Source organism: Cloeon dipterum, chromosome 1 (assembly GCF_949628265.1).
Source record: "Cloeon dipterum chromosome 1, ieCloDipt1.1, whole genome shotgun sequence".
NCBI lineage: Eukaryota > Metazoa > Arthropoda > Insecta > Ephemeroptera > Baetidae > Cloeon > Cloeon dipterum.
In genome coordinates this window covers 34051479-34071068 of record NC_088786.1, presented here as the reverse complement: position 1 = coordinate 34071068, position 19590 = coordinate 34051479, and the positions used below count along the sequence as shown (strand labels likewise).

Here is a 19590-nt window from a genome sequence, read left to right as displayed (position 1 = left end):
TTGTCATACTACGTGTTGACTCTCTTTTGCAGCCGCTGCCTCCTCACGTAAGTAAACGGAACTAAACTAGTTCTTTTAGCGCGCTCTTGCTAGTCTACAAAGCGAAACGGGAGTAAAGCATGAGTGGGATGGTTTCGTAGTCACCGTCAACAACAGAGCGATCAGAGAGCAGTGTGTAGAGTTGTGTCGACGCAAGCGTGTCATCGCAATTTTGAGCCGCTTCGAAGAATTGAAGGTTCGCCTTGTCGGTACCGCTCGCGCGCGCTTCCGTTGGTAACAGGTCGGCTCGCACCCCTAGACCTTTAAAGGGTAGTGGACAGTTCCGACTTTGTCATTTGGCCCGCACCGCCGAAAACCGAGAGTTGAGATCTCTCTTGTGTACATCGGTCGCGATGTGATTTATTGCGGTCGAATCCCAGCGGTCGAGTGAATCACGAACAGGTTGGATTACCTACGCTTTTTATTTTGCATGCCGTGTCATTTCGTGTTTTCGATGGCAGCTCCCAGGAACAGGGACTCATCCGCTGGTGTGTCGCATTTTCAGGCGCAACCATGGGAGCCGCGATCACGAAGGGCGTCGATCCACCCCAGGACGCCGGCTACAGCGGCACCCTGAAGGCACGCCCCACCACCCTGTTGCCACGGTCCCAGCTGACCGGGACCATCCGCACGGGCACCCTCAGGGCGTCAACCCGCGGCGAGAAAATGCAACAGCCGATGCCCAGGGATGTCAGCGAGATCGAGAAGAGGTTTACAAAAGTCCTGGCAAGTACAATTTTTTTTTATCTTGACCCAACAAAAAATACTAAATGTTTGTTTCCGTTGTCTTTGAAAACATTTGTAACTCTGGTATTGAGTAATCTCAAATTTAAAGTAAATATTTTCTTGCCCGGCCTTTGCTCTTGTTGAATCTAAATACATATTCGAAGAGATTCACAAGAATAATGCAACCAAGTGGGGACTATTGACTTGAGTGGCTTTGTTAATTGAGTTACGTCCGCACGCTTGATTACAAGATAATATGGGCGCAATGGGCGCCGCAAGTCTGCTTTCTGACCCTCATTCACGCCGTTTATCGGGCTTTTTTGCTCCAGCCGAGGCAATTAATAACACACACGCACTGGCTCCAGACAGTCGTCTCTCAGCCGAGTGGAAAGTAATTCAGACAGGCCTCAAACCGGCGTAGTGAATCAGCATGATTATGTCACCTTTTAGCGACCTGATTGTGTTTATTCGGTTAGTTTAATGCGCCTCAGTAAAACAATATATATGTACGTGGCTGGCTGCTGTGCAGAACAGATGGCAAAATTATGTTATTATTCTGCCCTGTATCCTCCACCTAATTTAACTAAAGTATTATTTTTTTAAATTTTATTTCCTGAGCTACGTCTTTGCTGCAGAATTTTGTTTATCACTCCTCGCTTGTATATCAAAATTGCGTAAATCTTAAGCTAAATCTTCTTAAAACGGCTCAAACACTTCTTCCTTTGTATTCCCGGAAAAATGTTACTCCACGCCAGGATTGCCACACTTCTTTTAGTGATGCACGTGCCTTGTGCTTACCTAATTCGAATGACATCACATACAATTTGGTCGATTAGACGCGCAGCGTGATTCATCGCGGAGGAAATCCTCGAAAACAAAAGTAGGACCTGAGAGCAAGAGAGGAAAAAGCCAAGGGAACGACCTTGCGTGCGTTCAGCTCGCTCTTTCCGGGCTTCTGGTTCACAGGCGATAATAAGCACTTTTACAGCAGAATTTGCATGGTAAAAAGGCAACAGTGAGCGAGAGCGAAGCTGTTAAAAACATTTTAAAGTCTAAGTCGTTAAAGGCGAGTTAACAATAGATAACGCGACCCTCTCCAAGGGGCTATAAATAAATTCCAGAAAATAGAGGCGTCTTCTCAGTACCGCACAGCGCGTGAATTCTCTCTCAGTCGTAAACATACACATATTTTCTGGTCAAAGAATATCCAAAGCCAGCCGCGGTCATTTTATGCGTTTCCCCAGAGCCAGGAGAGTACAAAGGGAGAGCGATTTTTTGTTGGTGTGTTCCGTGAGATCCCTAACAGCGCGCGGCGAAATCGAAATCGGAATCCAGCTGGAGAGTGATGAGCTTTGAGGCGTGAAAGGGAATCTTTGGAGCCACCCTTGCCCGGCCCAAAGATAAGAAGCTGAAAAGAGCCTCCTGTATGAGCCGAATCAAAATATTAATCCTCGCCTGCTCTGCCAGCAGCACGCAGACCCGCCTTATCAAATTCTCCTCCATCCAAATCCTCTTTGGCCCTCTGACAGCAGCATTTCCCTCCGACTGACACATATAACGAGAGCATAAATAATTGTGGAGCAATCTATTAAGAAATACAAAATTTCGTCAATTTTTTTTGCAATTATTTATCGCAAAGATTGTCGTCAAATTTAAAATAGCGGCTATTGGAGGAATAATCGAGCGTTGAAATGTTTCACAAAATAACGAACACCGCCGGTTCATTATTGGAATTCCGATCTTGAGCATTGTTTGCCGGTCCATTCAAAAAACCTTTTTAAGCAGTCGACAGAGATCTAAAAGGATAAACGCCTTTTCCATCAAGCGCAGCGTGTCGGAGATTTAATTTATGAAATTCCACTCTCGGCGGGCTGTGGTCTCGTGTTTTAATTAACTTGGATAATGGTGTGAAAAATCGAGGGTAGTGGATAGCCCGTCGATTGCTATATCGGCGCCGATGAAAAATTGGTTTCAGGTCAGAACCCGGGATTCACGCGGCGTTGTCTTAACTAGCTGCATCATTAGGCTTAGATTGCCAGCTTCAACTGGTCCAATGCGGCGTGTAGGCGTCCAACATTAACAGCGGGAAACAGACCGGGGTGGTGAATAAACTCGAGAGCGGCGACGAGACCGAGAGCGAGCGCGGCGTTGCCACGCTTTCAAAAAAACACAAACACGCTCATCCCGGGGGTGATAAAATTACTGTCGAACTATCAATTTCCCCGATTCTCTACTAACAGGATTTGAATCTGGTCGTCGGGGCAGAAAAATGAGGACCGTTAGTCCATGTTTGGGTAATGGATGAGTTAGCCGTCCTACTGGGAAAAATCAATCTACCCCAAAGGAGGGGCGAGTGATGGACAGATTCTTTTGTTGCGGTCCTTTTTCGACAGTGAGAAGTGGGAACAGCATGCTGGCACTGGGTTTGCGTCATTCGTTTCGCGCTAACAGTTTTTCGTGTCCTTTTTAATGTGTTCCAATCTTAACCTCCTGTTTGATTAGTGCAAACATTGAGAAAAGATACTTCTTCCTCCCCATCCAATTTCATTTAAATGAGTCTAACTGCGACAGCACAGCAACGAGCAGGACTTTAATTGAATCAAAACATTCGGGCCGCGACACGAATGAAACCCTTTTCCGTTCCATTCAAAAAAATCTCTTTGAGCAGGATGAAGCAGCTGTTGCGCAAGTAGAACTACATTCCGATATTCAGGGTGGCTCCAAAAACAACAAGTGAGGAGCGATTATTCGCAACACGTGTGTGCTGTGCTGCATGAATCACTTGCAAACGCTCATTGAACTCTCCCCGGCTCCCATTCATTGTTGTCGCCGCCCGTAAAAAGGGTGTCATTCAATCCGCTCGGTTAGTGTTACAAAATCCCATTAGCCCCTGTGATGTATGCAAATGGACAGGCGACAGATTCGAGGGGCGGAAATTTTCATTCTGAAAGAGACACATATTAGTCCCCTCAGCCCGATGTTAGTTGCTTGATTTATCTGAGCGACAGCTGCACTCACGAACCCGGCCCGAACTTGTAACTGGAAAAATGGATTAGCGCCATCGCCGTTCCAAATATAATTTATCGAAATGCAAAGCAAGCTCTTGCATGCGCACGCTTGTTTGTTTTATTTGCATAATTATCGCTGGCCGATGTGTGTGGAAATTAGTGCGATTGCATTTTCTATGTGTCGTCAAGGACTGGTTGCCAAGCAAACAAAAGCTCTGTTTGTTTTGATTTTCACGCTTCCCCATACTATGAAATTTTCACCCAGATGAATTCGCGTCAAATGCACTGTTGACACCTTTGCTTTTGCTGCTGTCAAATGTAACCTGTCAGAACTGAATAGGGAACAATCGCCACTATCTTTTGTGGTCCATCTCGGCGTGGAGGCGTTGACCGGAGGAGCGGTGGTTCGGCCCGTAATTTTGTCCTCATGATCCATAACTGTCAGGCCTGGCTGCTAACAAGAGTACATTTGAATGTTTAATTTGAATTGATGTGCATTTCTCGTTGCTGCCAAGGCTCAAATTCGATTAACTGAGTTAGCGGGTGTCTCGCTTTAAATTGAAATATACGCGCAGGCTATACAAAACCCTAACAAGGAAAAATATTATTTAATCGAACCCCTGCGTTCCTTATAAAGAGGCCTAGTTAAATTTAAGAGATGAATTAATTTGATGTCTCAAAAATCCCTGTAATTTAATGACCCTTGAAGTTAAAGTTAAGCTTGTCCCATCAATACAATTTAAACAAAAATCAGTTTTACTATGCATGCATTCTTTATTTTATTTTTAGCACAGGCTTGATTTAAAAGCGCTTCTCTCCCTCTCCAGTCGATTTGCATTTCTCCAGACTAAGATAATTATTTTGCTGCCCGCTTGCAATTTTTTGCCGTCAGTCTCGCCGCATAACTCATTCCTATCTTGAAGTGCGGCGCTGTTTCCGGCTCCTTTTCTTTTCGCTAAGCCGACGCAATTCTCTCCCGAATTTCAAAAGACGAATAATTCATGTATTCGTCTCTCTAAAGCACTCGCACAAATTCTTTCTCCTTCACCCAATTAACTGGAAGGAAAAAGTAAACTGTGTTTGAGAAGAGGTGAGGAAAAATTTGATGCGTGCTTCTTGGAAATTCCCTTTTGGCTTATGTTGCCGAAGTCACGTGATATCCTGAGCCAAAGCTAGAGGAAGTTTATATCCCAGTAATTTGCCTCCGGCCGTACTTTGAGAAATAATAAGCGTGCTCTTGACAAAAACCACAGTTTGATTTGTGGTGTGTTGCTATTAATAGATTCACACGTAATTTATAGTGTTGGGTGTGTAATTTTAATGTATGCACCTTCCATCGCTTTTTATTTTCTACTACACCATATTATTTCCTTTAACATAAACTAAGATATTTTCCTGAATTATAAAAAAATACAAGAATAATAACAACAGTATTTTAACTGCTTATTATTTTATTCATTTATTGCGTGTGAACATCAAATAGTAGCAACATTTCCGCGACAGCTGAAAATTAAAGCTTTTTTGAAACGATTTGAAAGAAAATGTATTTCAGGGAAGGAAGGGTTTGATTTGTTTACAGCTAACCACTACTTTCCCTTTTTCCTGGTCAAGATATTTATAAATTAAAAACCTATCCTATCGCAAAATATTCGTATATTTATGAATCACCCTCGTTCTTTTCTCCTTTCAATTTTTCCATGCATTAATGCCCAACTCAAAAAACAGTTTCAGTCTCCGTGCAGACATCTGTTGTAATTTTTGTTACAAAACTCTTCAAATATACAACTTTCATTTTTACTGCATGCGCGTAGTGAGAGGCGCAACACACATGTTGGTGTCGTGACGTGATTTACGAGTGGGGTTGGCACCCTGACTCAATTTCACCTGCTGACTCACTTGAGGTCGGTGCAAGGCGCGGCGGCACCATTGTCTCTGCAGCTCTCCTAGGTCGGCTGGCCCGACCAACGTGAGTCATTCGCAAGCCAGTGCCGCTCCTGCGGCCGCCGCGTCTGCCCGCTTGCGATTATTTCTGTCGTCAATAAAAATAAATCGAGCCTGCACACTTCCTGCTGCATGCAAATTCGAGGGCTGCTCGTAAATCTCGCTTCCTTGCGCGCACATAATGAGCACCTTGCTTGCACATCGTGGACGATAAAAGATGACGCACGGAGCATGAGAAATTATAGGGGGAAGAGCCTTTATTTCAGATGAAGAGGATCACTTCTTTATTCTTTCCGTTTTAACTGTGTGTTTCGCATAAGCAAAGAGGTTTAATGTTTAGAATTGGTTTTCATTTTACGGTAAAAACAAACAAGCTCTTCTGCATGTTTTGTTCAGTGGTTATAATATTTTTTCATCCGTGCTAATAAATTAAATATTGCCGAAGTCTTCAAATCAATGGAGAATTGATCGGCCAAGCCACAGAAATCTTCGCCGCTGGCATCCGCTTTAACGATCAGATTGGTCCAAAGTGCTGTCGTCGGGGTGTCACGATCGAGCGTTACATTAGGCCGCCGATGATGGCTGCTGGAATGTCTGTGGAGGTCGAAGGGTCAGCTCTGGGCTCCCATGGGAACCGATCGAGCACAATCGGTCAATTTTTATTCAATAATATTTATCGTGGCAGCGATACGTGTCAGGTCAAACTGTCGCACGCGCTGAGGTCGTTCGCCCAATGTGTGACAACAGCAAATATACGGTTGCACTTGCGAGAATACAATATTTGTCTTTTGAGCTCACACATCTTCACAAGTAAAATTTCTGAGGTCACTATTTTTTTGCACACCATCCATGGAAGAAAAAGAGCTATCTTTGAAAGGCAGGGTAAAGTTACATATAAACGAAAATGCTTTTTGTTTGTTATGAATCAATAAATCATATAAAGAATGTCATTTGTTTATATTTTCAAATATTTCCCTAAGCACGATTTGTAAATTAAATTTATGTTTAAATTGAAAATGTTAATTTACTCTCACAATTGATCAAAATCTTGTCGAGAATAAAAGCATGTGAGAAAAAGGAAAAAGTATATTACTCCTGGCAAACAACTCGCAGGTGACTGAAAATTATCATATTTTCTTGTTTTGTTCGCTCATTTTTACTGCATCACGCATAATTTTTCTCGAGTAAAACAAAAAATCAGTTTCAAACGTGCACCTTATAGTTGGTCTCGTTTCCAAGCCGAGATTGACGAGCGATGAGTCATAAGGTAGCTGCTAAATTAATGCGAAAGAAACTCTGTAGCTAAATATATATCGATCGCCGCTGGTGAAATAACTTTCAGTTGTACCGTCGTCGTAATGTTTGGGCTTTTTGCTCCGATAATTATCCCGGCGGCAGCAGCCAACTACCATAAATGGTAAGAATTGGAAATCGCGAGTCAGCGGCTCTATTAAGAGGTTCGGCAAGTCACCTCTGCCCGCCACTCTTCTTCATTCATTCCCACATTTTTTGCTTCTCTGCAACAGAAGGAGACCGGACAGAAAAATATGTTGGTGTTGTGAGACCTATTTAAATTAAAATGTTACAAGGTCTAATATTTTACTTCCTTCTGAAACCGTCTTTGTTTCTCGCCTGCAAGCACAGCTAGACGAGTCAATTCATATTCACGCACAGTATACTGCTCCTGGCAGATTTAGATAAGCGCTGACCGTTATTTATGATTCGTCCGAAATTAAATTGCGCCCAGCGGTGGCTTTTAGTCCATCCGTTTAGGCAAATAGAGACGATAAAATGCCTTTTGCATTAGCACCCTCGCCAAAATATTTGCCTTTCTCGTGGGAACGCGCTGTGAGTTTTTGTTTTGCACGGCCGCCAGATAAGACTAGCATTACAGCACAACTACGCCTCGCAGATAATGAATGACAACAACTTTTTTGTGGGGCAGTGTTGCGTGAAGACGGCGCTTGCCAAAACGGCTATAATGGTGTTAAAGCGAGCCGTACAGAAAACGCAAGTAAACTTGGCCTGCTTGTGTAACCACGTTTGCAGTGCGGAGCAACCTTGAATGTCCAGCTTTGTCGAAACTGCTATTGCAGAGCGGTTTATCCATTATTCACCCGCAACTCTGCTTGCATCAAAACGCAGAGCTATGAAATTGATTCTGGATGACCTCAACGCACAACAATTCCGATCAGAACCCTTTTTTAAACAAAAAGTTCGGAATGAAGTAATTTTCAGTGCTCGCATTCCAAAGCAGTAAAAAAACTCGTTTTATCATTCATTTATTTTTGTTGCTTTGGGCGTATTTATTCAACGCCAGCATTCTTGGTTTCATGCTATGCTAGCTCGTGTTGCTCCAAGTCTAAGGAATGAAGGTGTTATATGGCCATTAGTGCTCATGGTGCAAATAAAATATTTCCTGCCGACACCAGTGTCGGCCTGGCTCGAATCGTGCTTGCTCAGCGCTGCAGTTCCTCTGCTTGCACCTTCCGTCGGCAAATTCTTTTACGACCCTGTTTAACCGCAAATTATTTCCCATGAAAGCAACCGTTTTGTTCGTAGGTGTCATAATGGAATTTTACAATTATAGACTGTTAATCAGAATATAATTGAAGTAAATAATGGAGTTCCATGGCGCATGGGAAGATTTTGAATTAAAATTGGAATTCGATGGATGGTTCCCTAATTTAACAATTGAAATCTTTTACCTCGCTCTTTAATCACAGTAATGTTTTAACAGTACACACCCAACGAGCACAGACAATGATAGAAAAGCCGAAAGCTCGCTAATCGTTTTAGAGCATTTCCTCGTGATTGTCGCTGGAATCATTCTGTTTTTCTTCCTGCATCTAGATTTGCACGCACGAAAGCCCGCGGCTGACGTAAAGCTGGTTCTGTGGAGAACACAGTCTGTTAAGTGCGGCTCTCTCAGCTGATATTTTATTTTTTGCGAGTGGCACGGAAACATGCCGCAGCTATACAGCGCTCGTCCCATTCTTTACGTCGCTGTAACGCTGCACACAATGGGCATTATGACCATTGTGTAACTGGGCGCGCTAATTGTTATTCTAATTAGTCGATTTACGGCGTCAGGCGAACTCTTTATGCGGCGGCACGGAGCAGAACAGGACGGAAACACGCTGATTTCACGAATATTCTTGTTTCTTCGCGCGCCGAAAAACACCAAGACACATACAAGCTCATTAGCGGAATTGGCACACTGCCTGACCATTTTGGAGATAATAAGAATTAGGCTGAATATTTAGTGGCTTTTTTGTTCCAAAACAAAATTGAGTGTATTAAAATATGAAAAATGTTCAGACCTTTATATTTATGTAACGCAAATTTCCCAGATTTCTTTTCATTTTATTGATGAAAGTCGCAAGCTATTCATTTGTATTTTTAACAAACGGACACTAGTCATAGTTTGCATTTAGCGCAATAGGAATTTTGCTGTACTTTGGAATGAGATTATTTCTCAGCAAATTCCCCATTTACCTCGTTATGCAAAGAAGTCAGTTACGATTTGAATCACGTCCTCTTCCTTTCTCGTCTTTTCCCTTTCTTTTCTCGCGGGAGTGACGAACCGCACTTCTTTTTGTTGCACCACTCAAATCGGCTTGTCATCAAAAGTGTCGTCGCCGCGCGGCTTCCTGACGGTGGCTCCCAAAGCAAGTCAGCAATTATTCCTGCGGCTTGCGGTTTCCTGTTATTCACTTTTGTGTTGGGCGCATTCTTGGCTCAGCCCTCGAGATCCGACTGAAAAAAAAATAAAATAATAATGAAAAGGCGCCAAAACAAAGCGAGTGGACGCATGGTCGGCCGGCCGCGAAAACAAATTATGGAAACGCTGCAGCGCTCAAGAGCGCCGCCTGAATACTGATATTGTTCCGGCGGATGTTGTGGAGCTGCTTTTTTATTCGTGTAATTTCATCGGGCGTCACGTGGCCCGGCATGAGATCAGCGCTGCAAATTTAAACAGCCGTTTGGGTGGCGATTTTGCAATTGCTCTCAGGAGCACAATCGGCCGCATTCATTCTCATGCGTCATCGGCTCCTCAAGTCGTTTATTCGGCTTAATAGTGACCCACGGGGCACTCGTCTGCCGCTTTTCGAAGGATGCTCGTGCGGAGCGGCTTTGCAAGTGGCGTGATTGGCAAAAATGCAGCAGCGGGAGGAGCACCTCCTTGACAGGTGTTCATTGTGCCAAGTGACACATGCGATTTTTTATTATTGCTAATCAGGTGTCACAGGAAGTATTGAAAGGGCGGACGAAATCTTGCTTGGGATACCAATGTAATAAACTTAAAAATTTAAAATTTATTGGTTCAATTCTTTTAGGTATCTCGAAACCCCTAGTTTCTTGTACTGCGCATTTAATGTGTATTTTAAAAATCTCTTTTGGGCCGTCATTAGTTTTATTTATCAGTTGTTTACCTACCTTTAAAGACTAAGCTATTAACCTGAAATTAAAATGATGATTACCATATCTCAAAACAAATGAGCCCAACAAGGAATGTCATCGAACTCAAAAAATAACAAAATTTCGAGTTTGTTTAACAAAATATCATTTTTAACTTAAAATTAGATTAAATATACAGTCTTTCTTTTCATGTCAGAAGGTTGTCAGTGTGTAGCATTTAGCAGTTGTAGAAACCTTAACAACTTTTCCGTAATTCTATATAGCTGGGTAAAGTGTAAGTTCCTTTGTTGTCTTTCCAGTTGAGCCGCTGAGTGTGTTCATGATGTGGCGCCTGTTAATTTTGACGTTGGTTTACAACATCTTCTCTGCTTCTGTTGCATTTTCGCTCCTTTTCGTGCTCGTTTTCATTTCTTCAGCGGCGAGTGGCGTAACTGGATAAAGGCTGATCCGCTCGAGGAAGCGTGCTGATGACTGTGGTCGAAAAAGCGAGAGCGAAGCAAAATAGGAAAATTGTGGCAATTAAAACTGTATCGAACCGGGTGGAAATGACAAGAAGAGTCCAGGCTATTGTTGCGCCGCCATAATTGTTGGTTACTAAAAAAGCCCAAAAGTGTTTTCGAGAGAGCTGGTAATTTTCAGCTGCAAGCAGTTGTTTTATTTTAAACACAAACTTAAATAGTGTCTAATGATGTCAAAATTATTTTGTTCTAGAACTCGATGGATCTGCCGGTGGACAAGGCAAAGCTGCTGAAGCAGTACGACTTGGAGAAGAAATGGGACATGATCTGCGACCAGGTAGGCACAGGCAGAATAGCCGATGGTCGATTTGCATTCAGTCCTGTTTACCCACACTGCACCTGCCGCACACGCTGCTCCGTACTGAAAGAGCAGCAGGTGCTGCTGCGTGCGTGGTGAGCCGAGTGCCGAGTGAGAAAAGCCACAGGGCGTGTGCTCTTTGCGCGAAACGAGCTGATTCGGTGCCAACAAGCTGCCGCAGTAAAACGTCTCTAAATTGCCTATCCGCCAGAGGGCGCATTAAAAATCAAGAAAAAAAGAAGGAGCCACGCTGACCACCTGCCCTGAAGGACATTTTTGCTAGAATTTCATGCAGCTTCTTTAATTTGGCAAACGAGCTGAAATTGCTGCGGTGTGAGTGAGATTCTTGCTTGAGTGATTCGCCTCAAAGCAATGGACTGAATTTTATTTTATTTCTTTAATGGAATCAGCAGACATTTTTAGGGAAAATAAACAACTAAATGCAGGTTTTGCACAAATATCACTTAGGCTGCCAATAAGCGGTAATTATCAATACAAGTTTAAAAAATTCTTCAGTAAACTTAAATCTTCAATAAAACACTTTTCCAACTGAACATAGAGTTGTTGGTCAGTTGAATCATGTGTGCTGAACCCTATTTAATTTTCACCGCAAACGTGTTTGCTGTCAATGGAGGATGATAACTCATTTCCTGCCGTGCTTGTCCGTGATTTGAATCAGCTGACTATAAAATTTTATATATTATTGCTCTTCGTGGTTTACTCGCTCATTTCACCTCTCGCGTACTTGGATATAAATGGGTCATTTTTGTAATAAACTAATAATGTCATTGCCTTGATGATTTTACAATCTCCCTGATGCTTTCTGTAATGCCGCATTAAGTGATAGGAGCATTCATGCAATCCATACAATTTTGTAACCAATCAATTCATACACTAATTTAAATTGTCATCTATTTGTAAAATACTTATTGTTAGGCGTTTACGTTATTATTTTCACTAGCATGGAACTTATAATTGTTCTTCAATCAATTTAGCTGTGGTAATAATTTCAATTCAACACCCTATTTCGTAACCCCTTTTTTCATAGTAACATAAATTCATTTACAAGATACATCCAACCAAGAGTCGGTTTGCATCACATGTAGAACAACTTTTTTCAAACAAAATTTCACGCGCCGCCTGCTACCACATAAAATCTTACTTCTATAAAAAACCAAACAAAACCAGCAATGGGAATAATTCTCGTGTCGCAATGACTCACTCAAGTGACAAATGACTCTCTTGAGAATTATCAATATTGAGCGAGAGCGCGCCGATTGCCGATGTTGAGTGCGATTTATTTACTTTTATTATAAACGCTTAGGTAATAATTCGCAATTGACACGCCCTATTTTTCGCTTGAAAGCCATGACTCATTGTTATTGGTCTGCAGCGTACACGCACCCAGTCTGCAGTGATGTCATTGCAATTTGAATTTAATTAGCATCGGCAGTGAAGGGTTTAATCGTCATTTATCCAATTACGCTACACTAAAAACGGATACTCGTGCGCTGGGGCGTGCCGGCGCTTTGTTTTCCCAGCAGTGTTTGGCCCTGCTCACGACTTGACCGCACCTGGAAATTCAGAGCCAGCTGGCTTACTAATTTCCTCCGATTGCACGTTTGCTCAATGCATTTTTAATTGCATAGTCAACGACTGCATTGTTCTTTCAAATAAATGTTTGGCTTATTTTGAACGCATTGGAAATTTTTGCGTAAAAATTATGTGACAATGAAGGCGAAGATCGATTAAACATGCGATTAAACAGCGTCATGGTCCGTTAAACGCACTATTGAGCATTCGAATACCATTAAAATAATTTGCCTTGTGTCTTGACACTCGTGGAGAAATTCCTCCTTCTTGTTCATGATTTTTTTTTTTGCTCGATGCGTTGTACCATTTTCCGAGACCTTTCGATTTGGATCCGCAGCCGTGTAATTAAATTTACACTCGCTTTTGACTTTCGTTCGCAGAGTGCAAATGAAAATCAGACTCACTCGCATCTTGAACCATATATCATGGCGCGATTCGGGTCGAAAAATGCACCGCACTTGTCCCATTGGCCTAGAACAAGTTTGATGCAGATGCAACCAGAGAACAAGATGCACTTTCCTGTTTAGCGCGAGAGATTTCACCGCTCTCGTCTGCTCACTTTTTGATGCGATTGTTTCCACTCTTTCTCATGTATCATGCAATGGGAACAATCTTAAACCTGCTCGATTTTTATGTAACAAAGGGCGATAAAAGATTGTTATATTGTTGGTGAAGATGAGAGAGATGATTAGATTTTAATGGATGCCTGTGATCGCGTGCGGGCCGTGCAATTGACGAATTTGTTTGCGCAGCCAACGCGCTCGCTAAAACTACCTGGGAGAGCAAACCAACGCGAATTAGGTTGATCTATGTGGTTGAAATTGTTGACAGTTGTTTAAAGCCTCTTTAGACATCACATGTCATGTATGTCAAATGTACTAAAATAATTAGCAAAGCGGGCCTCTTAGACCGCCAAAAGTTTGCTTTGTATATGTACGACAAGCTTTTTAATGATGGGGTATTTAATTATTACAAGCATTGTTACTAAAACAAAATTATGATTAAAACACTCGGCATATAGAGTTGTTGCTTAATGATGATCGTACAATGTAAAAGAGAATCAACCTCAAAAATCCAGTCCAGAATAACGTAATTCATTGGTGTGTTACAATAACGGGAAGTCATCATCTTACAGTAAAATTAATAGTTGTTGCATTTTTTAAAACGGCTCTATTTTCGATGCTTTTTTTGTAAATTGTTAATTCAGAACACAATGCATACTCGGGAAATATTTTATTTACTGTTCGTTGGATAGTAATGAAAATATTTCTCATTTGGCAATATACATGTGTTTATCACAATTCTGATTATGCGACACAGCCTTCACCCAGTGGAAAATTCTAAACAATCGCGAGTGTGCCCACCTGTTCGCAACCGACGAGTGAGTGCGGAATGTCCCCTTGAGCCTCAGCACATTTCATGCGTCCACTTTTCCAAAGTGACATAAGCGACGAGCCGCGCAAAAGCGCTGTCGAGTGCGCGAGTTGCGATTTTTCTGATTTGGTCATCCGCTCGGTCGAGCAAAAAGAATCGTCCGATTTCCAAACGCGCGAATATGGAAACTTGCTTGCATTACGAGTGGGCAAGGGCGGATGCTTGCATGTTCGCAATTTTTACAATGCTCTTGTATTTCTGACGTAATTCGTGGCGCACGTCACTTTTCGTCAGGATCGTAAACCCAGACAGACGTGATCAGCTTTAGCGCCGCTCAGTCCGCTCGCGAAATTTTTAAAAGATTCACGATTCGTCTCCTTAATTAGACTCGTCACCCAAGCGACGAACGCTAAAATAAATTAATTAGGTCTGACGTGAGCATTGGGAAACTCCAGCTCTATTTTTAGCCCCCGTTTAACAGACAATACACTTGTCACTTTCTCTCCCCCGTAAGTGCAAATTATTTGCTTTTTGCGCACTTCCTATCGTCGATGCGTTAAATATGGAAATGCTGGCTGTTAAACTGCGCTATGCATACTTAGTAATTGCGCTAAATAGCAGCTGTGGTGAGTAATTTCAAATCACCTTGTAATTAATGGCTGAGGCCGCCGACCCGTTTTTTTTCTGCGCAGGCGGAGCATGTGTTTTTAATTAATCATTCCCGCTTTGTGTGCGCAAATGGCATAAAAAGCTGCTGCTGTTGTCAGCTTCTTTGCGACGAGAATTATGGTCCATATCCGAAGTGTGCATTAAATTCTCAATTCAAGGTCTGCGCCCACAATAATTATGATGTCACCACTTTTATCCATCCTCGCGCAGCGCCGGCCGGCAACTCGAGTCTAAAGGTTGCCACATACCTCAGGGAACTCAGTCGGTTGAAAAAAATCGTTTCGAGTCCAATCCTCTGTTTTTTTTTAACTTTTAAGGACTTTGAGACTATGAGGAAATCTAATTTCAAAACCGAAATCCTTTTGAAAAAGTTCACTTTGTTTGACTTTTGTATCGTTGCATTCGTCTGGAAACCTTGGGACCGCTGGTGGCTTGTGTATATAATATTTCTGCAAGCTGATTACGGCCGCATTAAAGCTGGACTATGCAAAATTATTCCGATCCAGGCGTCGAATGCGATTGTTGTGGGGATAATGGTCGGGTCGGCAGATGAGAGGCGAGACGTGCCCTGACAGGGATTATATCTTTCTTCGTCCGCTGTGCTCTGCATCTTAATTGCGAAAAACCTTAAGAAAAATTACCGTGTTATGCGTCTTGGAGCAGGCATAGAGGATAAAGCAAATGGCTTAACAAGATAAATGATAACAACCCTACATACTCTTTGAAAATGCAAAATGCCTGTTTGTGCTTTCCTATAATTTGCAGGCTTTATTTTTTCTATAAATCGTTTCCCTACTGTTCCAATATTCTGGCATATTTTCTTGAGAAAAACATATCGTCAGTAAATTTAGAATTGTGGAGAGCAAAAGAAGCTTTTCACTAGGTAACGAGAAAGTAAAAATGGCATTCAAAGTTATTCATAGAACTGAACTGCTTTTGAGTATTCTTTCGTCTTCGGCGGCATTCCAGAAGATGCCACTTTCGCTCGCCAGATTTATACGTGAAAACGTCGCGCGTTCTTGCTCAAATCGGACGGGGAATTTTGCTCTCGCGTTGCATATATAATTATTGTGTTGTCGAGCGGCGGCAGAAAGGTTGCAGAGGCCGGTTGATGCGGTTCTTGTCGACTCGAGTAAAAAACGCGCCAGATAACATCTCCGCGTGCAACTAACTTTTCCGTGCATGCGGTTTACTGGCTGCTCATAGTAACCGGCGTTATGCCGTCTTTCTCTGGTTTCGGTGCATTAACTAAGTGCGGTTGCTGCCAGAGAACACGGCTTGTTGTGGTGCACGACTGCTGCCAACCGTTGACCTTTTCGCTATTTGATACGCCAGCCATTTTCATGCTAAACAAGTTTTTCCGAGAATTCGTATGAAAAAAATCTAATTAAACCATCACATTTATACATTTTAAACCTGAAAAATATATTATGGCCGTTCGTGAGGGGTCTAAATTGAATTTTATTTCCGAAATTCGTGTTGGAAAGGCCTTAATTGAGCTGTCCATGGGAACGACGCACGTTGTCGAACGTGTTTTATGTTCTTTACGTCGCATCTGCCGCTCTCGTCGTAAAACAAAATGTGTGCCCTTTTGATCTCTCAGCCACTCGACTCCTTTTGATGCGACTAATTATTACTTCGAGACAGATCTCTAATCTGTGCTCCATGTTTCTGCAGCACGTGTCCCATTTTGAATCTCACAGCGTGTGCTATCAGTCCGAGCGAATAGGAATAATATGATATCACTTCCCGCATATAGCATCTCGTATCATCATTACGCTCAGCACAGAGCGACGCGCCGAGATTGCAATTCGCAGAAAAAAAAACTCTTAAGTGCCACAATTATGACACATACTTTTCCTGCTGCTGAATAAAAACTAAATTGTAAAACAATCTAAAATGAGTTGTTCCAATTTATTTGTTTATTTAGATCAAAACTGTTTTTATTTTACCGAATTAACACTTTCTTTATAAAAACACTCATTGCGATAAGAAGTTTTAATCTACCTTGATAGTTTTGGAATTTGACCCGTTTTCTGACGACATCAAAACAATAATTTCCTCACTGACATCGTGTCTTTTCCTCTATATTCAATACTTATTTTTCTTTTCTAATTCGGAACCAGTATTGCAAAAATCGTTATTCTAACAGCGTGATTGGCATTGGTCGTGTATTACAAGCGAAATCCATGAATTTCAAATCACTACATAGACATGGGCTTGGTCGACAGAACAAAATAAATATTAATCACGATCTAGCTGAGATTCACTTTGCATGCTGTCACGTCTTCTCCAGCCAAAATTACGATGGCAGCGATTCTATCCAAGCGTCCAAGGACAAGAGAATTTTTTATAACCTGTGTTTGCTTGTCACATTCTTCAAGGGTGATGTCTCCATGGGCAAACTCACACGCGGGGACAATAATTCAGTCAGACGGGCAGCATGTTAATCTTGCACTTACTTGTACTTGCAATTTACAAAAAAGGAGAAGTACATACGTAAAATTTATAAAAAAGACCTCATCAGTCTAAAAATTAGTTAGATTTTTTTGTATGAAAAATATATATGCTTTTTTCAAGTAAAATATAAATTTTCTTTTGATGCGATGAAAATTGAATTAGCCAGCAAGTCATAGAAAAACTTAACATACAATTTTATCATAATCATCATTATTTTCAATAACTGGCCTTAAACGGAACTTCTCCACCAATGAAACGATCTCGCGAATCGATTTTAACTCGGAGCGTGACGCGTGATTTGATGGCTATTATTTATTCAGCAATTGAATTGTGGGAATCTCTCGCAGGAAGTTGTTCAATACGCGATTGAATCGAAATTACATTGTTCCACTTTTTTGCGAGATTCCGATCTTCGCATCATCAGGGTCGAGAGCCGCGCGTGATATTCTCAGTCTTTTTATTGAATTACTTGCTTCGAGAACAATACTCGCTCGACATGTCTGCGCACATCGGCTGCGAGACCTTTGACTCTGTTAAGCACAAATAATATTTACCCAACCGACACGGCCGCAGGTCGTAATTAATATACTTTGTTGTGTAAATCGCCAACAGCAGCAGCTGCGCTGAAAATCAATTGTTAAGAAAGTCCTTACTCGGCACTTAATTAAGATAATTATGCAGGCTGAGGAATAAACGAAACTGATGCTGCTGAGTCAGAGGTTGCTTCGTGGAAACAAAAATTTAGTTATTCACTATATCACGTTTCATTCCAAATTGTTATTCTTCTTTTTCGACTATTCATCATCATAGGCGTGCTTTTCGATTTGATGTGATTCCTTTCTTACTCTTGAAATTATATAATCATCAAGTTCTGAGAACAGAAAAATGCACGAGCACTCTCCAAAATGAAAAGTATTTTAGAACGCTTCAACCAGAATGCCTCTTATTTAATTTGGTGACCCATCAGCTAAAATTCACGGCCAGTTCGAAAGTCGGCTGCTGATAATAAAGCAATCAAATTTGATTTTCATATTCGGCTAGTATTGAGCCCAACGTCATACGATCGGGGCCGTTGTGTAATCGTGCAGCGTTTCGGGCCGATGATCGCACCTTGGAGGCTATTTTTAATGAGCGGCACCCTTGTTTACATTTTGCTGTGGCAGCTTAACGCTTTCTTCTCCACTCTGCTGAATGAAGAAGCGTCTGGCTTTGGTCCATTACGAAAGCCGACTTTCCTGTCCAACGTAGATGACGGAATGGCAATATATATATAGAGCCAGAGCCAAATTTGTTTGGAAATTCGTGCACGAGAAGCACTTTTAACTTGATTGTTCTGCATTCGTTTGACAGGTTGTAATTATTTGGATTTGTTTTGCAGGAGCTGGTCCACGCCAAAGATCCGCCCTCTCGTTACCTCGACAAGCTGAGGACGTACCTGGACCCCAGAGCGTCACGCAGTGCCAGGGTGAGTGACCTGAACAGTGGGAAATGTTTGCAATACTATGTTTCAAATGCTTCAGACTTTTATTTATTTTTATTTTCATGATATATAATGTCTTTATGTCAAGAGAAAAAGATAAATTAATATTTTTTACGCGTCATTAAAATATCTCTGCGTACAGTTTACATTGAGGCTGAAATCGAAACCGGCGGCATTTGATATCTGCCATACCAGGCATGAGTTTTGATTTTCTCCCAGACAGACCAGTCGGATCATTTGTTTTGTCTGGCTCTGTGGCATCTAATTTTTCACATATTTCTCATATATATACATCGCGCATCGTGGAAATCCGAGAGGACTTGAATTATTCAATTAAACCTTATATGTTAATCGTTGATTCTATGTAGAAAATCCCGATATAAATATTGTGCTCTTATCGAGTCTCGTCCTACGCTTTATTTTTGCTGCTTGGTGCGACATCGACCCTCTTTGGTCTGGAAGGTTCCCCCTTGCCGGCGCAGTCAATCCCGTTCAAAATGAAAGGGGTTCGATTTCAGCACACGCACGCACGCACTCGTACACCACAATTACAATCGTATATCACAGAGCAGCAAGCAACACATGCCGACTTTGTGAATGACGTCTCGTGTGCGTCACTCGGAACACATTTTGTAAATCGTCTCAAGTGCCCGCATGCAGGAAAAACGCACTCACTCACTCACTCACTCTTTGGGCGAGAGAGGAGCGATCATGGGAGCCAATTTAATGAGCTCCAGAGCTCTGGAATATGTTTGGTTGGGAGGAGGGAACGAGGGGCGCGCACACACACAGCTTTCCTCTTTTGCCCATTGTCAGCTCTTTTTGTTGTCTACAAAGTCGCTGCCACACCATGCCACAAAGGGTTGAAGTCTAGACACGATTTATCGATTTTTCATCTGCTTTGTTTCTAAAAAATATTTGAAATTGATTTGAAACTCTTTACAACCGGAGTTTCGAGAGGATTTAAATGATATATACAACTTATTTTAAGTCTGTGAATGCGCGAACGTTAATTTTTTCGGTCCTTTTTCAGTTTAGTAAAAATATCACTCGTAGCTGTAC

The 19590-nt window shown here is 41.9% G+C and overlaps 2 protein-coding genes across 4 annotated transcripts in view; one reads left to right on the top strand and one right to left on the bottom strand.

The window, feature by feature from the left end:
* Positions 1 to 19590, bottom strand: part of LOC135940600 (protein MTSS 2-like) — a 256792-nt gene that overhangs the window by 195316 nt on the left and 41886 nt on the right. The window lies entirely within an intron of this gene.
* Frl (formin-like protein) overlaps positions 121 to 19590 on the top strand; it is a 27336-nt gene continuing 7866 nt past the window's right edge. The window contains exons 1-4 of one of the 3 annotated variants that reach the window (XR_010574897.1): positions 121 to 441; positions 545 to 765; positions 10848 to 10931; positions 18427 to 18513. Coding sequence is in view for 2 of the 3 variants with exons in the window: in XM_065485517.1 (XP_065341589.1) it covers positions 553 to 765; positions 10848 to 10931; positions 18427 to 18513 (384 nt within the window). In the remaining variant the exon portion in view is untranslated. Of the gene's footprint in view, positions 442 to 500; positions 766 to 10847; positions 10932 to 18426; positions 18514 to 19590 lie in introns of all 3 variants that reach the window. The other 2 variants (XM_065485517.1, XM_065485507.1) reach the window with 2 other exon arrangements.